At 68.2% G+C, this 18,368-nt stretch overlaps 2 protein-coding genes and 1 long non-coding RNA gene across 5 annotated transcripts; 2 read left to right on the top strand and 1 right to left on the bottom strand.

Moving 5' to 3' along the window:
• Positions 1 to 943: 943 nt before the first annotated feature.
• CHMP6 (charged multivesicular body protein 6) lies at positions 944 to 7,180 on the bottom strand. Of its 3 annotated transcripts, none has more exons than XM_044247235.1 (8): positions 7,095 to 7,180; positions 4,910 to 5,019; positions 4,666 to 4,753; positions 4,495 to 4,581; positions 3,649 to 3,714; positions 3,386 to 3,466; positions 2,400 to 2,454; positions 944 to 1,914 (listed from the first exon to the last, which is right to left on the bottom strand). In XM_044247235.1, the coding sequence occupies exons 1-8, from the start codon at positions 7,155 to 7,157 to the stop codon at positions 1,859 to 1,861; spliced, it is 606 nt and encodes a 201-aa protein (XP_044103170.1). In that variant the 5' UTR covers positions 7,158 to 7,180; the 3' UTR covers positions 944 to 1,858. The 3 variants fall into 3 exon arrangements, with proteins under 3 accessions (XP_044103170.1, XP_044103171.1, XP_044103169.1); XM_044247236.1 differs by lacking the exon at positions 7,095 to 7,180 and adding an exon at positions 5,646 to 5,941; XM_044247234.1 differs by lacking the exon at positions 7,095 to 7,180 and having other exon boundaries at positions 4,910 to 5,179.
• A 397-nt stretch (positions 7,181 to 7,577) lies between these two features.
• On the top strand, positions 7,578 to 14,012 carry LOC122905895. The gene is made up of 2 exons (XR_006384491.1): positions 7,578 to 11,388; positions 13,108 to 14,012. It is a non-coding gene; the product is annotated as an uncharacterized LOC122905895 (long non-coding RNA).
• A 389-nt stretch (positions 14,013 to 14,401) lies between these two features.
• On the top strand, positions 14,402 to 17,314 carry LOC122907289 (collagen alpha-1(I) chain-like). The gene is made up of 4 exons (XM_044250195.1): positions 14,402 to 14,437; positions 14,524 to 15,027; positions 15,102 to 15,754; positions 15,817 to 17,314. The coding sequence occupies exons 1-4, from the start codon at positions 14,402 to 14,404 to the stop codon at positions 17,312 to 17,314; spliced, it is 2,691 nt and encodes an 896-aa protein (XP_044106130.1).
• The last annotated feature ends 1,054 nt before the right edge of the window (positions 17,315 to 18,368 follow it).

Genomic DNA, 18,368 nt, shown 5'->3' with positions numbered 1-18,368 from the left:
GGGGTGGTCGGAGCGCTGACCCCACTGCACAGCCCCCATGGTGAAGCCCTCAGGGAGGCCAGCCAGTGACTGCAAAGGGCAGGCTTTGCCGCCAGCCCTCAGCTCCAGGAGCAAAGGGAAAGGAGGGGGCCCACCCTGCCAGTGGGGGGTCGGCACTTCCCCTACCCAGGCTGCCCACTCCCTCCATGACCTTGGACCAGCAGCCGCAGAATAGGGCAGGGTTGCTGGATGCAAAGGCAGCCTGTTTCTCCTTGTCTGTCAGAACCCCCCAGACGGCCACGGATGGCTGTTACCAGAAACAGATGGGTGGGGCCCCGCAGCCAGACTGACAACAGTCAGTGCCAGTTTCCTGCAAAATCCCCCAAATGAGCTGGCAGAGAGCCCCCTCCTGGCTGAGGCTGGCATTACACCTCCAAATCTGGTTTTCAGCTCTTGTCTCCACCCACCCCCCCCGCCCCGCCCCCTGGGTAACTTGGCTGCAGCCCACCGTGGCCTCCAAGTGCAGGACACGGCAGCCCCTAGGAGTGGGACACCCCCCATCCTTCTTGCTGTTGCCTGCCTGCTCCCTGCGGCATGTGGCTTCCCACCTGGGCCTCCAAACCAGACCCCCTGCTGGAGGAACCCAACTGACCAGCCTCCCTCACCTCAGTACACGCAGAGACCGAGGTGCCTGTTTCCCTGGAGGGGCCCAGGACCTGACCCCGCGCCTCGCTACCGGCAGCTGCCCAGAGCGGCCAGAGTGCAGGGTGCCCTCAGTGCCAGAGCTGGGTGCGCTGAGGATCCTCACCTGCCCCACGTCCCCAGCCCCCAGGCCACTCGAGGCAGGCGCAGTGGAGCGAGTGCCCGGTAGGGGCCAATGTGCCGTTTTTCAGGGACAGGAGAGGAGCCGCACTCGAACCCACCCGCTGCCCCCAGGGACCCCATTCTACGAGGCTGCAGACCATGCAGGCATCAACTTTAATACGGGGCTGACCTGTGAGGGGGCTGGGAGGGTCCCCTTTCTGTTCCAGGTGGCAGGGAGACGTCATCGGGATTGTCTAATGCCAGGATGAGCCGTTGGCCAGAGAACCGCGACCACCCCCGACAGCATCGCCTTGTTGGAGAGCCCCGGGGGCCCAGCAGGCTCCCAGGCGACGGGGGCCGCACCCCTGAGCAGGCCCATCAGCACCTCCGGGAACCCCCGGGAGACCGCTGGCTCCGCAGGAATGTCCCTTTGCAGCAGGGTTGAGCTCCCGCTGGTGCCAAGGACCGGTCGGGGCTCGGCCGCTGTCAGCCAAGCAGGGTGCGTCCAGCCCCGCCAGCCCAACACCCTCGAATGTCGACACGGAAGAGGGGAAGTTTCCAGCCGTGAACCGATGGGGAGACTGGGCAGGTCAGGAAGCCAGGCCAAGGCAGGCACTCCCTAAGTGAAGCCCCGGCCAGCTGATGGGAGCAGCAGCAGCAGTGAGGGAGGGGCGGGCAAGGAAGCCGGGTTTGATGTGCCCTCCCAAGAAGACAGCAAGCTGCAGAGAAGGCGGCCCACAGAGCCTTGCAGGGCCGGGGACAGGAGTGGCCGGCACCAGGAGCCTTGGGCCTGCCTGTGGCCGCGTGGGAGCCGCAGCGTCAGAAGCTGCGTGTGGTTGGAGGGTCTGAATGTTGCCATTTAATCCAGAAACGAGAGCAAGGCCGCAGTGCCAGGGAAGCGCTCCACAGAGCCCTCCTGGTACCAAGCCCATTGCGCCACGCTGCGCTGTCAGCACCTGACCGGCCTGGCCTGGTGCCGGCCTCCCGGGAGCCGGGTCAGGGCTGGCCACGCACCCAAACTCTATGGGCGCCAGGCTCTGGGGAGTCCCCGCCAGTCCCGTGAGAGGAGGCCGAGTTACGAGGCCGCCACCAGCTCCACCTGCCTGGGCTTGGCCTCGCGGGGGACTTTCTCTGTGGAGGAAAGAAAGAGGTGTTGGCGGAGGAGAGAAGACCAGAGAGGCAGAAACTTCCAGAGAAGGAGGGGAGGTGGTAAGGAGCCAGGACCCAGGACAGCGTGCTCTGCACAGGGCCCGCGGGGCCCAAGGCGCAGGCAGGGGGCCTGATGTGAGGGAGGGTCAGGGAGAGGGGCAGAAGAAATGTGGAGGGACCACCAACCACATGGGGCCCCAGCAGGAAGCGGCCCCACAGGGCCCTGCTGTCTAGAGGACGGCTCGTCCTGGGCTGGACACGGCCTTTGCCCAGCTCTGCTTGTGGGCTACGCCTCTCGGAACGGGGTCAGGCTCGAGAAGGTCACCCCATCCTGGAGACCTGGGCCCAACCCCAGAGCGAGGCTTCTGACTTTCCCTGAGTGGAAAGGGGGGAAGGACCTTGTGGCCCAGGCATTTTGCTTTGTCCTGGAAATCCATGTTCTCTAAAGGACAGGACGAGAAGCGTACCTGGTTTCTTTTCGGGAAGGGGCTCTGAAGGAACCTCTGGGAGCTCTATCTGCTCCTACAAGAAACAGAAGGCAGAGGCTGCAGGACACCATCGGGCCGGGAAGTCCCCCGCGCTTAAGCCCCGGCAGGGGCCGGCACTACTGAGACCTGAGTCGCCCCAGGGCCTTCCCAGGAGAGCTCAGCTGCGAAACTGGCCGTGCACTTGGGCACTCGTATGCGCACGGGCCCCGGAGCCACAGAGGCACCTGCTGTGCTCCCTCGAGGGCAGGTCTGTGGTGGAGCTGCCTGTACCCCAGGGGCCCCCTCGTGGCTCGGGGCATTCGGGTCCTCAGGAGGAAGGACATCAGGAGGCAGCGCCCACGGGACACCGAAGTGCACAGAGTGGCGACATGAGCTAGTGCTCCTCCCGCGGGTACGGGGAGCGGCAGGCGGGGGGCACAGGGAGAATGCGGCGCCCCGAGGCGCAGGCCCAGAGACAGAGACCGCTCAGTCCGGGAGCGGACACAGGCCTCAGGCCCGCATGAGACAACGTCAACAGCGTCCAGGGTTATGTATGCAGGCCCTGCGCACGACAGCGAGCCACTGGGCCACAACGGGAAAGGCCACCCCTGAGATCACAAAACCACACTCTGTCCTCTGGAGGGGCCGACGGAGCCAGAAGTCAGCATCTCTGCGCTGTCCCGGCCGCCGGGCTCCGGGGGGCCCCAGCCTCCAGCAACCTCCTCGGGTGGGCAGCCCGCGCACCCGTCTCCCCGGCGGGCTTCTCGCTGCCGTCAGCCGGGCCCGCGAGGAGATGGGCCTCTGTGCGGCACAAATGCTGGTCGTTCCAGGAACACTGACCGCAACGACAGGACTCTGTGCTCCCCGACACCAGTGACCACCGCGGGCAGAAGCCGCCTGGGGTCCTGTCGCCCGAGGGACCGCGCCCAGTTCTGGGAGGTCCCGTGGCCCGAGGGACTGCGCCCGGCTCCGGGAGATCCTGCTACCTGAGTGATCGCGTTCAGCTCCTCCAAGATGGCCTCCTCATCCTCCTGAGTGAAGCTTCCCGCCAAGAGCTCGTCTATTTGCTGCGAGAGGAGAAGCAGAGGTGAGGACCGGGGCCAGGCTGCGGAAGGAGACCGCCCGTGGCTCAAGTCTCCCGCCTTGAGAAAAGCTGACCACCCCCGGCACAGGCAGGCGCGGCCCTCGAGGGCGGCCGCTGGGCCCTCTCGCAGGCGGCAGGTGGCCCCCGTGGCCCGGCAGCACCTACCCGCTGGTACTCCACGGCCTCCTGGGTCTCCTCCAGTATCCGCTCCACTTCCTCTATGGACATCACCTAATAATCGGTTCGGAGGGAGTCTCGTCAGCGAGGCCCGGGCAGAAGCCCTGGTGGGAAGGCCACCCGGGCCGGAGGGCACCAGCCAGGCCGCGCGGAACACGACACGGTTCTGGTTGTCTCTGCCGTGGGCTGGGCCGCTCGGCCCCCACTGCTCCGCTCAGACTCCTGCCGGCCCTTCGCCCCAGACCTCCGGCACCTCAACCAGCCCTCGGAGGTCGAGGCAGAAATAAGCAGAAAGGCGTCAGAAACTTTCTCAGAGCGGCTGACTTGATCTCGTTTGGGTTCAAAGAAGAGCCTCTGCTTGACTGGCAGGTACACACCGGACGGACGGGCGGAGCAGCTGGTGGCTGGGGCGCCCTGTGTGGCCCTGCTGTCCCCTTACCAGGAGATCAGGGCGGGCTGGGGCACGGCCTCTCCCTCCTTTTGCCACCGCCTCTATGCCGCATCCTGTGACGAGGCTGTATTCACCTCCTCCAGGAAGCCCTCCCAGTGTGTCCGCCACACCCTTGGTGCACCCGCAGCGGACCACTCTCCCAGTCACATAAGCATCTGTGCACCCAGTTTCTGGTCTGCGCCCGTCAGCCCACTCTCAGGTCAATACCCTGAGTGTGTTCGCCACCATCACTGCCTCCTGGGAGCACTGGCTTTCCCGCGTTCCTGGCTGGCACCAGCTACTCCCGGCCCATGGCCTGGGCACAAGTGTGGCCTGGGGCAGGAGCCCGTGCCCTCGTTCGCCCAGCTCCCCTTCCTTTCTGCCCCAGCCCTGCCAGGGCCCACCTGGTGCATCTTTTTCAGACACTCGTTTCCGATCTGCAGCCCTTCGACCACCTTCATCTCAATCTGGGTGAACTCGATGCTCTGGACCTGGGGAGGATGTCGAGGCAGACCCAGTGGTCAGGTGTCTGCTCTCCCCTGTTCCCCCCAACCCCCGCCACTCGCCCCACCGACCATCGTTTCCAGGCTGGTGATCTGGTTTTCTGTCTTGTCCAGAAGCTGCTCCCGGTACCGCTTCTTCTTGAGCAGCAGCTTGGCCCGTCTGCAGAGGGAACCCGCACGGTGACCCACTGGCCGGCATGCCTGTTGGTAGCCTTGCCGGGCACGGACTGGCCTCCTGGGCCTACCCCCCCGCCGGCTCCAGGACCACAGGGGAATGAAGCCCCTTCTTGTCCGGCCTGCCCTGGGCCCCACTCACTCCTTCTTCCCGTCCCGCAGGAGCTGCCTGGCGATCTCGCGCTCGCGCTCCAGCTGCTGGGTGATCCTCTTCTGGTACTGCTTCAGCTTGTCCCGCTGCTGCTTCAGTTGCTGCAAGAGAGCAGGCCTGGGTCGGCACACGCCCTCGCTGCGCCGGGTCCTGCGCCGGCTGCGCGGCACACCTTCTGACAGAGTTCTCCGTGGGGACAAGGGGCACATGGGGCAAGGGCTGGCGACATTTATGGCTGTCACCACTGGGAGGGGCATGCTCCTGGCACCATGGTGTGGAGGCCAAGGGCGCTGCCCAGCATCCCGCAAGGCCCAGGAGGGGCAGCCAGCCCCAGGGTCCACGGCACAGAGACGGAGAGCCTGTTCTCAGTGGCGTCACTGCACAGCACGGCTGTGAGTGCTGGGGACGGGGGCAGGTCAGAGCGCTGCCACTGCCCCCAGGGTTCAGAGACAACCCAGAAGGGCCCCGGCGAGCCACTGGCCCACCCAGCCACAGCGAGGGTTTGGGGACTTCCAGCCCGGCTCTGCTGGCTTCAGACGGGTTCCCGCTGCGTGCAACTCCCCTGCCTCCGCCGCTCATCACCGTGTCTTTGCTGACAGCCGCCGCCACGTTCGCGTGGTGTTTGCGTGATCGTGCCAAGCAGCTGGGACCCGGGGTGCTGTCCCAGAAGGGATGGGGGGGGGCATTTACCACATCAGTCAATCCTGCCCTAGTCTAGACCACTCACATTTCTTTCAAATTTCGCCATTTCAGAGGACGCTACGGTGAGCGAATGCGGGCACAGGGCATTTCTCCTATGCGGCTTTCTGTCTTTAGGAAGGATTGCGGTGAGTTAACTAATTAAGCGAAAAGGTCGGTACACCTGTAAGACTCGGTGTAGTGAGAATTCATCCGCCAGTGTAGACGCGTCTGAAGGGACCCGCTTCTGGGCTCCCTCCACAGCACGCCTCCTCAGCACTGCCCAGGACGCCACATGGCCGGTGGGGCGGGCTGCGGACGGTCTCCGTGCTGCAGTGGCAGGTGCCCACTCTCCCGGCCCGAGGCCCAGAGACACGGTGACCAGCCTACGAGCCGTCCTCTCTGCTCTGGTCTCTGTTCCTCCCCGGAACTGGGCACCCACCCCCCGCCAGGGCCACTGTCCCAGCCGGGTGCGTCCAGAGCACCGAAGACGAGCCGCAGGACGCAGGTACTTAGGGAAACCAGACGCAGCGGCGGAGGGTCACGGGGCAGACGGCGCCCGGCCGGGAGTTCCCAGCTTTACATCCGAGGGACCGGCCAGTCGTCGGGTTTATTGTGCGCGGACCGCGCTGCTCCGGTCTGGGCACGCCCAGCGGGGCTCCCGGCCACGAGAAGGGCCTCCTTGAAGAGAAGCCCAGAGCTGGGTCCTCGGAAGGAGAGAACCGCGGGGGCTGCCCGCGGGGGGGTCCGCCAGGCGCGCCCCCGCCTCCGCAGAGCCCAGACCGCCCCCCCCCCCACGGGCAGCACCCCCGCTCCTCGGGTTTCCTCCAGGGACACCCGTGCCAGACGCGGCTCCATCTGGGGAGCCTCGGTCAAGGACCTTTACGGCAGGAGGTCCCTGCAGCCAGCGCGAGGCCACCTGAGACCGAGCCCGTTTCTCTCTCAGACCCGACGCCGGGCCGGCAGGAGCGCGAGCGAGGGTACGCGGGGCGGCGGTCCGCGGCCACCCCTCCCGGCGCTTCCCACGCGTCGCCCGTCCTAGGCCATCCTGCGTCCGGGCCGCAGAGACCGAGTGCGCCGCGGGGCAGCGGGGGTCCGCGGGGGCCGTCCGGGGTCTCCGGGGTCCGCGGGGCCGTCCGGGGTCTGCGGGGGCCGCACGCCCGCACCGCGGGCCGCCGTGTGCGGGGCTGGCAGCGCGGCGCTCCCACGGGGCTCCGGGGCTCCGAGGCTCCGGGGCGCCCGACCACCCGGCGGGACCGGCCCCCCTCCCGGGCCGCGGCGCCTGCCCCCCGCAGCGCGCGCTCGCCCGCAGACCAGGAGCGGCTGCGACACCGCGCGACTCTCCGCGCCGCCCCGACCCCGCGGCCCCGTCCCGCCCTCGCCCGGGTCGCCCGCCGCCCGCGGCCAGAAGCCCGCCCGGCGGAGCGGCAGGCCCTCCCGGGGGCCGCGCAGCCCCGGCCCGCTGTCCCCCGCCGTCGCCGCGGGGCCCGGCTCTCACCAGGACGGCCTTGTCTTGCTCGGTGACCCGGCTCTGCTTCTTGCGGCCGAACAGGTTGCCCATGGCGCCCCGGCCCGCGGCCCCGCCCGCCGCGCCCCCTCGCCGCCCTCGCGGCCTCCGTACCGAAGCCCCGCCCCCGACGGCGGCCGCGCGAGGCCAGGCGCCGCGGAAGGCGAAGCGCGTGCGGGCGAGCGGCCGGCGGTCCAGGGATTCGGATCCGCCCTCGCCGGACTGAGCAACCGCGGCTGGAGGACGCCGCCGGCCGGGCCTGCGCAGGCCTGAATGCCGCATTCGCGTGCTCTCCGGAGGGCCCTCCAGCTGCGGATTAAGACTCGAAGTTGCGGTGTCCGGTGTGGATGGGATCCTTGCGAGGTAGCCGGGGGCCGGAAGCCGTGTCCGCGAGCCCCTGCGCCCCGGCGGGTGCGGGCCGCGAAGTGCTGCGCTCAGCGACCCTGGGTCCGGCCTGCGGGCTTCCAGGTGTGTGCGACGGCTGCGGGGCCGGCCGCCGGGCCTGCGCCCTGCTCAGTCTGGGTCCCCCCGGCCCCCAGCTGAGTGTCCTGGCCGCGCGCGCCGGGTTCGGGGGGCACACGGCCTCTCCCGCGACAGCACCCAGCCCTGCTGGGTCACCCCAGCCGGTCCTGTGACGGAGTCTTCCCTGGGCCAGGCCCGGTCCTAACAGCCCAGCGGCTCACGGGCGGGGCGCGGGGGGTCTGAGAGGAGCCCCTTGCCTCACCTCTTCGGTGGGACGCCCTGTCGAGGGGGCACCGGGCTGTTCGGCTTCCAGGGGGGTGCGCTGGCCGGAAGCCCTGCAGGTGGGAAGGGGGGTCCGTGTTCAGAGGAAGTGTCCATGCCGTGAGGACAAGTCCACTGCTTCATGACGGAAACATCCGGAATAGCCGGCTGGTGTGGCTGGCCGGTCCCCCCGGACATGGTGGTCTTCTGGGGGCTCAGCGCTGCTGCGCGGCTGGGCACCCCACACTTGTAGGGAGCAGGCGGGCCTTGGCTGGGGGAAGTCTGTGTTGCTGAGCCCACAGCCTCTACCCCGGCTGCCATGGCCACTTTGTGAGCGCCGGGAGAACGGGGAAAACCCTCCATGGTGGTGACTCACGTCAAGTTTGGCCACAAGGCCTGGAGTTCTATTTCTGTTCCACAAGATGGGCCCCGGTCTAGGTGGCCACCCGAGTACTTCATTCTGGACACCCTGATTAGCCAGAGAGCCCTGTGAGAGAGCGTGCGGCGTATCCCGGTGTTCCAGCCGCCTGCTGGGGTAAGGTCCAGCCTTGGTGGGAGGCGGCGTGGCCACACTGGGACAGTGCGGCCTGCCTGGGGCAGAGGAAGGGTCCAGAGACCGAGAACCAGAGCTGGTCTGCAGGAGAGACCACCCTTTGGCCGGGAAACTCACGGCGGGGGCACACCGGGGCTACAGAAACTGCCCTTCAGGGCTGAGAATCTTGCTGGGCACAGGAAAGGCTGTAGGAGGCCCGCCCAAAGCAGCTGCAGGTGGAGGAGAAACTCACCGAGGGGTCTTCCACCCACCGGGCCCCCTGGCCTTGCACCGCAGGAAGAGAGAAGCAGCTGGCGCCAGGAAGGGAGCCCCCTCCTCTGCCCGGCAGACGTGTTGCTCCAGAGCTCCAGTGAGGAAGCCCCCAGCCAGCTAGCCGGCCAAGGAGAAGCATCTGCAGGTCTGGCTCCCCCATCATGAGCCGGCCAAGGAGAGTGAGTCCCCGCCCAGCCCTTACCTACTGCGGCAGTGGCCCTCCTCGACTCCCGAGATCAGGTCCTAAAAGCTGACACGGCCAGTGGAACTCAGCCACCCGGTCGGCCCAGAGCACCCCCTGCCCTGGGAGGAACTGGCAGGCAGCAGCCGGTGCCAGCTACTCAGGCACCGGCTTGCACAGGCAGGTCTCTGTCCCCACGGGCGGGGCCACACTAGCTGACGTCACGGGGAGCGGGGTTGCGCCTTCCCTGTGGACTCGGCCAAACCTGCAAATTCCTGAACAAGACCGACGGTGGTGGCTGTTCCATAGCAACAGGGCAGCGGAAGGATGGAGTAGGCACTGTGGGCAGGCTGGGCACTTGCAGCATGTACTTCCTGGAATCCTGCAACGTGGCGCCCGGTCGTGGAACCGGCTAGGGCTGGGGGCCGGTGAGAGGTCGGACTGTTGGGTGCGTGGCGTCAGATCTCTCCTCGCCCCATCTGGGTTATTTTTTCACTGATCGTGTGCGCTTTCCCATGATGTCCATTTTGTTCAGGCTTAGGGGCACCTGACCCAACTGTCAAGTCCAAGACCAAAGCCAGAGAGCCTGGCACTGTCCCTCGTGACGGCTGCTCCCACAACCCTGCTCACCTGACCTCTGGGCCTGCCCCCTCGGGTGCCCAGGGGAAACCGGCACTGCCACCATCATTCCTGGCCCACAGAGGGCTTTTCGGGAATATGTGGTCCTCACCGAGGGCTCTGGCCAGGCCTCTGTCAGGGCAGTGTGGTTTGGGGACACAGTGAGGCACCCAGCGGGCTGCACCTGACAACTCACAGCAGGTCCTTATCTCCCAAAGTTCCTGGAGTCTTCCCTACCTATCACACCAAGGGACTTTTGGCTCAGCTCAGCTGTGCCAAGTCCAAGCTTCCAGCAACAAAGGACCAAACTGGGCCTCTGTGGCTCTCGGTGCGAGTCAGTAAAATCTTGGTGTTCCTGGGGTGGGGCCCGGAGGAGAAGCAGCCTCCCCTTAGCCAGCGACTGCCTTGGTGTGGTCTGCACGGAAGGGGGTGTCTCAGGGAGGAGGGTCACCTGCGCTGGCGGGCCAGGCTTTATGGGGTGAGCTCGGGGGTGAGCAAGGCCCTTCCCCTCCACTGTCTCGGTCCTCACACGTCCTCGGGCTGCTCCGATCTGGGCCTGAGGGGACGGAGACCCCGCTGCGTGTTGGAATCCTGCCAGCCCCAGGCTGAAGCTGGGGCACGATTTCCTGATACCGCAGTGCTGCCACAAGAAACCAGATCTCTCATAGCAGCCCAGTAGATTTTCCCATTTTCTGGTTCTACCCTGGAACTGAGAACTTAAAGCTTGTCTTAAAAATGTCATGTTCGCGGGGGAAGTCTGAAGTTGCCGGCCAGCCCTTCTGACCTCCTTTTATCTTAATTACCTCTGTCGAGACCCTCCCTCCTAACTACATCACATTCAGAGGAACTGTGGGTTGGGACCTCAGTACCTGAATTTTGAGGGGACACGGTTCAACCCACCACACACAGATGAGATCACCACTTCCTATCACCTGTCCTGGACTTCTGCCTCCCAGGCTCTCTCCTGGAGCGACTTGTGACAAGGCCACTGCATCACCCGCCTTCACTCGGGACAGCTCTCTGGGCATTTCAAGCCGGAAGTGTTTAGTACGGGGGTTCGGTGCCTCTAAACCGCGGATGGGCAGGAATGAAGGGAGGGGCCGCACCACTGGATCCTGGCGGGGGGCGGGCGGGGGCACAGAGACTCTGCAGGTTGCGAGAGGCGGGTCCTGTCAGTGACCACGGCCTCCTGCCCTGGGCCTGCTGCCCCATCTCACCTGCCAGAGGCCCCCAGGTGGCCTGTGACTGCCCGGGGGTGGGTGGGGGTCTCAGGAGACTCCTCTTGTGGGTGGACAGTAGCCCGGGATCCCGACGTGGCTTCCAGGGAAGGTGTCAGTGGGGAGGTGCCGTTTGGGGTGGCCGTTCCATGACGCGCAGACCCGGGGGACGTTGGTATGAAAACATGGCCCTTGGGCGGGCCACCATCCACAGGGCCGCTGGCGGCCCGCATGGAGTGACCCCCGGCCTTGTGGTGCAGATGACGTAAGCTGCACGTGAGGCACCTGGGAGTTGGCTGTCGGGGACCAGCGCGGGAAGCCGCCGCCTCTGTCCACCTGCTCTCCACCTCCAAGGCCTGGCTCCCCGACACGAGCTCTGATTGGCTTCCCTCCCTGGGCCAATCGGCTGTGGCCGTGGGGGGTAGGGGAGCTGATTGGCTGAGCCGAGTGTCGTGCCCTCAGCTGAGCCAATCCGCAGAGGGGAGGGCGGGGCCCACCGGAGGCAGGCGCGCCCACTCACGTACACTGAGCGGCGGGAGTTGCCTCCCGGCGCCGACGCCAGGTGTCCCCGGACGCCAGGTGTCCCCGGACGCCAGGTGTCCCCCGACGCCAGGTGTCCCCGGATGCCAGCCGTCCCACGCCCGGCCTGCGTGTGGGCTGTGGGGTCAGGACGCCCCGCGGAGGCCGAGCTGGGGCTGGCTGGTGCGGTGCGGGAGCGCTTCCGACGCGGGGACACGCGCGGTAGGTTTTCAGGGGCCTCAGGGGTCACACCAAGGCGGCGCGGATAGAAAGAGCAGAGCATGTGGGATGAGCCGAAGACCAGCCTAGAGCGAGTCCGAGGAATCCAGGCGGATCCCTGGGCGGGGCGCGAACTCAGGAACCGGCGTTTTGTCCGCGTCCGTAGTGTGGACGCTACAGTGGCCACGCGAGCGGCCGCGGGGGTGGGCCCGCGGGAGCCCCCAGGGCGTGCATGCTCGGAAGGGCCGGGAAGGGAGGCAGCTCCCAGAGGTTGGGGCTGCAGTGGGGGGGCCCGGGAGGGGCTGCAGCGGGGACGCCGCCAGGCCCCGCCGGGGTTTGCTTTGCCGGTGACCGCTGCAGGCCCCACGGGAGTGGAGACAGCACCGCAGCAGGTCAAGTGTCCAGACACGGCTCTTAGGGCCTTGAGAAGAACAGACGCGGGTCCGCAGGGGCGTCCACAGCCTTTCCGGAAGCCTCGCGGCTGTGCCGGGCTGCGGTCGGGCAGCGGCGAGCCACCCGGCGGCCACGCGGCGGCGCTGCAGGACAGCCTGGCGGCCGGCCCCCTGCGGAGTGTCCCCGCGCCCGCATCTCAGCCCTCCAGCCCCTGGCACCCAGCAGGCAGTGGCCTCTGGGGGTCCTCGCAGGAAGTGGGGTCCAAGAAGCCCGGGCTACAGTAGAGAGCTTCCTGGACCGGGACTGCCCTGCCCCCCCCCCCCAGCTGGGAGAGGTCCGCCCTCTGTCCACTCATCACGGGTTCCTCCTTTGGAGATGATCGCCGCAGGCACAGGCCCGTCTACACCACTGTGAGGGGTGACTGGGAAACCAGCGCCGACGGACCGGTCGCCTGCCTGCCCTGGAGCTGGACTCTGAGACCCTGGCCTCAGTGGGAGGAGGGATGGAGGGATTGGTGGTGGCCTGCACAGGGGCGGGGGGGCCTGATGGACATGTGTCTAGAAGCTGTGGCCTGCGGGGTGGAAGCAGGTGGTGGGCGGCCCCAGGGCTGGCTTCTGAGTTCCTCTGGTCACGCTGCCCCCGCGTGCTGCGGGCTCAGGCTCAGGGAGGGTGTCTGGGAGCGGGAGAGCCGGGAAGGGGCCTGTGCTGGGGTGGGGGCGGCATGGGTGCCGTTGCAGGGGCACGGCTGGGCAGGCGGTCCCGCAGCTGCACCGCCGCACGGCTGCAAGGGCCGACAAGTCCAGAAGGGCCCTTGAGTGTCCCCTCACACGCGGTGTCAGTGCCTCTCGGAGTGACCACGGAGTGCCCGGTCCTTCTGAGACCTTGTCCTGGCCTCCAGCTGGACGGCAGCCCCGCAGAGGGAGCTCGGGTCCAGCCACTCACTCGTGGCCGCTGGGCATCCTCACACCCGGGGCGCCCGTGGACCTGTGGTGAGTGGCCAGGCAGGGCTCTTGTGATGCACCAGGGACAGCAGGTGCGCTCCACGACCCGCCCCTGCACTCTGTGCTCAGAAGCGTCTCTGCTGCCCCCCAGGGCTCTTGGAGCCTGTCCGCAGCTGGCCTCGAGGCAGGGGGGTCCCACAGGGCTACCCGGTCCCCAAACGGCTTCCTCTAGAGCTGGCCGTCTGCAAGCCTGGTGCGGGGGCTGCAGGCTTCGCGGCCCCCCGGCTCCTGCGTGCCCCCAGGTGCCAGCGTCACAGGCCCTGCGTGTCCCTGCAGCCTCGCCCTCCCTCGGGACACACGCAGTGAGAGAAGCGTCTGTTTCCCGCAGGCGCAGCCCGGATTCAAACCCAGGCCGGCCCACAGACCCTCCGGGAGCTGCGCTCTCTCGCCTCTGGGTATTTTGTGCATGGAGGGGACGGTCACGTCACGCACAGGTCACACCTGAAAGTCAACAATTCAGTCATCTGGTGCTTCACAACGCCGTGGGACCACTACCTCTGCATTCTAGCACCTTCTCCTCACCCGGGACAGCATCCGTGCCTGTTAACAGTCACTCCCCGCCCCCTCCCCCCGCCCCTGGTGGCCCCGGTCTTTCTGTTTCTGTGGATTCCGACTCCAGATGGTTCATGAAAGAACAAGTACACGCACGTGGCCTTTGGTGTCGGTCCTCCCCGTCCAGCCACACCGGCTTTTCAGAGCTTGGGCATGAACGCTGTGGTGTGGAGAGACCACGTTTCGTTTATTTGGACATCAGTGGAGCTGGGCTGTGTCCCCCGCTCGGCTGTGGTGACCAGCGCGACCAAGAACATTCGTGGGTGAGCCTGTGCGACCGCGTGTAAAGACCTTTGGATCACTGTAGCCTCGTAGTGAGTTTCGAAACCGGGAACTACCAATACTTCAGGGTTTTTTTCTGGCTATTTTCAGGGCCCCCTTGCATTTCCATGTGCATCTGAGGGTCGGCCTTCTCATTTCTGCAAAAAGGCAACGGGGGTTTTCATTTGGCTGAGATCGCCGTGGACCGTGGCCATGGATGGCCATGGATGGCCACGGGGCCTTCGTGCCCGGGAGCGCACAGCCACAGTGGGCGGGGCTGGCTCTGCCTTCACGACAGGACAGCAGGACGGGAAGCCCTTTTTGGGCTGCTCCTTTGTTGGGGCGTCATTTGCTTTTCCCCCAGTCTGGAAGGTTCTGATACTCAGCAAAAAAGAAACACCCACGTGGGGTTCCCTCTTCCTTTGGTTTTAGCTGTTGCTGGCCTCTGCTCCCCTTCACTGGGGAGCCCGGGGTCCTGTGCATGGCTGGGGCTCCCTCGAGCTGGCTGGGGCCCCTGGAGGTGCCTGGTCTGGACCGTCCAGTTAGGAGAAAGTGGGGTTCAGAATGCATGATGGGGGATGGGCCGTCGTGATCCCCGTAGCCCCTCCCCTGCAGGGCCTCTGCCTCTGGACCCCCATCCCCCTCCCCATGTACCAGGCTGTGTGGCCAAGCAGGCTGCTCATTGGTGCAGGTCGGTGGTCGTGGGGCCCTGGCAGGCGGGGGCCTTGGGGGCAGCCCTAACCCAGGATGTTCGGGCTGGGTCGGTGGGGGGGGGGCGCGGTGCATGCCCTTGGTCCTGTCTTGGAGACATGAAGCCCACCCCTCACGGGAGGAAAGAAGGGGCTGTAATTGATTTCCAAGGGGTTTCTCTTGAAGAGGAGAGATCGGTTCCGGGGAATAGCTGAGGGCCTGACACCAGCTGCCGCCTCAGCCCAGAGGCCGACCACCTGCCAGGAGCCCCAGTTCTAGGAAGCCCCGATGTCAAGCCCCGGCTAAGAACTCGGAGAAGACTGCGTCCGCGGGGCTGTCCCCGCTCGCTGGCACTGGCCGCGGCAAGGCCGCCCCAGCCCCGGGCTGCCCGCACACGTCCGCACGCCGTGTCCCCGCGGGGCAAGCGGCGCCCGGCCGCGACACCGGAGAGCGCGCGTGTGCACCTGCCGTGCGCAGTGTGTGCGGGCGGCGCCCGGCGCGGACAGTCTGCGGACGCTCCGCAGGTGGCCCCGAGCCCATCGGACCCAGCTGCCCGGCGCGGTGGCTGCAGGTGGCCCAGCAGGACGACCCCGCGACATGCCACTCCCCGAGGAAGCTCCCGTCCCCTCCCCCAGGGCGCCGGGGCGAGGGGGACCGGGCCTGCGGGGGGAGGGGAGGCGAGTCGCTTGGCGGGTCTCTGGCGCCCCCGCGTGGCCAAGTCCCGCCGCGCATCCATCTCTCATTTGTACGGACACCAGGTTAGCACTCAGGTGAGCTAGCGGAGTTGCTGAGCACCAAGCCCTTGACGGGGCCGCACAGGACCCTGGAAAGGACGAACGGCGGTTCGTCCTTCGCCTCCTAAGTCTTTGCCGCATCTTCACGGCTACCCGGCGAGCCTCGGGGCGGGAAGTGGCCGCCGGGCGGGTCTGGGGACCACGTCTGAAGACGTCTCGCGGCCTCCTGCGCCGACCCTCCGCGTCCCATTCTGGCGAGAACCAGGAGATCAACCTCCGGCGCCGCCGAGGGCCCTCCCGGCGGGAGCCCGCGGGTCGGCAGGAGCGGTCCCGGGGCGCCCTCCAGCGGCCGCGGCCCGGAAGGCAGCCAACCTGCAGGACCCCCGGCGGGGAGCGGGGGCTGGCGGTTCCCCAGCGTCCGGCCTCCGACGCCTCCGCCCGCCGGCGCCCCGCTCCTGCCGGGCTGGGGGGATCTAGGAGCCGAAGGGAGGCTGCCGTGGGGCAGGAAAAACGAGACGCCTTCGGGGGGGACGCCGAGGGGCGGGCGCGGCTGCGGGGGGGACCCCGCGCCAGGCCGGGTCTGGCTCGTCCGGGTCAGGGCGTCGTGCGGCCCCGGTGTCCTTCCCGGGCCCCGCCGAAGCCCCGCGGGCCGCCCCTGGAGCGGAGCCGGCGGACGCCGTGCTCGGGTCGCGGCCTGGGGCGGTTCGCCCGCTTGGCCGGGACGAGCCCCGAGGTCCGGCACGTCCCAGCATCTTCTCCAGTCCGGGTCCACGTGTCTGACGTCACACTCGCCGCTGTAGGGCCACTTCCGTGCCCAGTCGGTGGCGTTCACCGTGCGGCGCTGTCGTGCGCGCGTCGTCGCCGCGGGGTCCCCGAGCAGCCGCCGCCAGTGCGCGGCGACCCGGCCCGGTGCCTCCGCCCGCGCGGCCTCTCGGGACCCGCGGGGCGCACCGCGGGGCGGGGTGCGGTCCCGCAAGCTCGCCCCGCCCTGCGCTGGCCGCGTCCGTGAGCGCCGCCGCGGGACCCCCGTGCGGCCGCGGGTCCGAGCGGCCTCCCTCGGGCCGGACACTCCGCCGCGCGCTTCCCCTGTGCCGGGGCTCGCGGAAGCTTGCGCTGTCCCCCCTCGTCCGGCTGGGGCGGTGCGGGACGCGGCGCGCCAGCCCCGCACGGCCGCGCGCTCCCACGTCCCACCGCCGCGTCCCTCCGCCCCGGGCTGTCGCCGCAGCGGCCCGAGGGCTACAGGGCGGGACCTGCTTTCTCAGACGTCTGTGCGCGCGAGCCGAGAGCGGGGCCTGTGCGGGGGCCGGGCAGAGGCAGGCGGAAGGGGGAGGCCGCTGCCCGCGGAGCAGGGAGTCCCGTGCGGGCCCAGTCGCAGGACCCCGGGAGCGCGACCCGAGCCGACGGCAGACGCTGCACCGACGAGCCCCGGCGCCCCCGAAAGCGACCTTCTCCTTCGCTACTCTGTGTCCACTGATGGCGGCTGGTCGGGGGCCGACGACCGGTCACCGCCAGCCCCACCCCCGCCGACCTTCAGGGACGCCGCTGCTGTCCGCGGGGGTGGGCTCGTGGCTTTGGGATGCGCGGGAGCAGGGCGAGGGGCGACCAGAGGCGGCGGGGGCCGCCGTGACACCGCGACACCGTGCGTGGGCGCCCCCGGCCCGCGCGGCGCGGGGCCTTCCGGTCGGCCAGACCGCCGCCCCATGCACGGGCCCGCTACGGAGGGGGGGGGCGCGGCCTCGATCGCGGGCTCACGGCGCCCACTGCCGGACCGCAGCCGAGCGTTCCCGGAGGGGCCCCGCCGCCGGCCCCGCCCCCGCCGCGCGGCCCTCCAGGAACGGCGCGTCCATTGGCCAACAGCGCGACGGCCCGGGCCAATCGCGCGAGGGAGGCGGCCCAGCGCCCAGTGGGAGCGCGGTGGGCGGGGCTGCGTGCGCGTGCGCACTGGACCCACTGCGGCCCCGCCCCGTCCGACCGGGGTTCCCGCGCGGGCTTCGCCCCTGGCCGGCTCTGGAAGCCTGGGCGCCCCTCCCCGCGCCGGCCTCGCCGGGTGCCCCGGCATCGGCCCCCGCCCGCCCCTCGTCGGCCCAGCACGCGCGGACCCTCCACCCAGGACCGGGAGGAGGAAGCGCCGGGTCGCCGCGGCGTCCTCACCCGGCGGGCGTCCGCGCGCCGCACAAAGGGGAGGCGCGGGCCGGGCGAGACGGCCCTCGGGGCGCGCTGGGCGGCATCTGGCCGCGCATCTGCGAGACAAAGGCGTCCCCGGGCCGCGAGGCCGTAGCGGCGGGGGCCCCGGCATAGCGGGCCGGCCTCGCCCTCCCCCGCGCCCGCCTCCCCTCGCCTCCCCTCGCCTCCCCCTGCCCCAGCCCCAAAGCCCAGTGGAGAGGCTTTGGGAGAATTTCCGTTAGGTCAGCTCTGCGTCAGGGGGAACTAGTCAAATCGAGGGCGCCCGCCCCTCCGCGGAGAGCCCTCCTGCCAGGTTCCAAAGGCCAGCGGGGACTCTGGACCTCCCGGCCAAGACCTTGCCCTTGTCTCCGGAGCCGGGCCTCTGGCGGGGTCCGGCCCCCCGTCCCCGCCTCGGGCCTGCCCAGGTGGCCTGGGAGGCTCTACACAAAGGCCGAAGGCCAGAGAAAACCCCTGCCCTCTGCCCCCTGCCCCCTGCCTGGGATCCGGCCGCAGAGAGGGAGAGCCCCGGGCCTCCAGGAAGGGTAATGGGCTGAGTGACAGGGCCAAGCAGGTGCCTCTCTCTTCCTGGGAGCCCAGCTCCATGCAGAGAGCACTTTGGGGAGGAGCATGGGCCCATAACACCTCTCGCTGTGCACAGTGGGGGGCCACCCTTGGGGGCAAGCACCACCCCATCCCCTTTTCCCTCTCCTCTGTTGCACGGTCCTGGGGGGCATGGGGCATGTCCAACGGGCTGGGCCCTCTGCTCCCCTGGATGGCTTCAGGAGCCCCAGGTCCTGACAGGGAGTGAGGACAGGGCAGGCAGACAGGGAGGGCCTCAGAGGGGCTGGTGGCCTCAGGGCTGGGGAGGTAAACCTCTTGAGTCACACGTCTCCCAGCCTCGGTGCTCTTAACCCAAACTGGGAATCCGGCTCTGCTGTCCACACTGCACTGCTAGAGAGTTGGGGACTCCCCACGAAGCTCTCAGGAGAAGCCAAAGTCCTCCCAGGAACTCAGTCCCATTTCTTTTATTTCTTTTTTCTTTTTTCTTTTTTTTTTTTTTTAAGATTTTGCTTATTTATTTGACAGAGAGAGATCACAAGTAGGCAGAGAGGCAGGCAGAGAGAGAGGAGGAAGCAGGCTTCCTGATGAGCAGAGAGCCCGTTGGGGGGCCTCGATCCCAGGACCCTGA

Source organism: Neovison vison, chromosome 5, assembly GCF_020171115.1.
Source record: "Neovison vison isolate M4711 chromosome 5, ASM_NN_V1, whole genome shotgun sequence".
NCBI lineage: Eukaryota > Metazoa > Chordata > Mammalia > Carnivora > Mustelidae > Neogale > Neogale vison.
The sequence above is the reverse complement of the archived record's forward strand: the minus strand, read 5'-3'. Positions and strand labels throughout refer to the sequence as shown.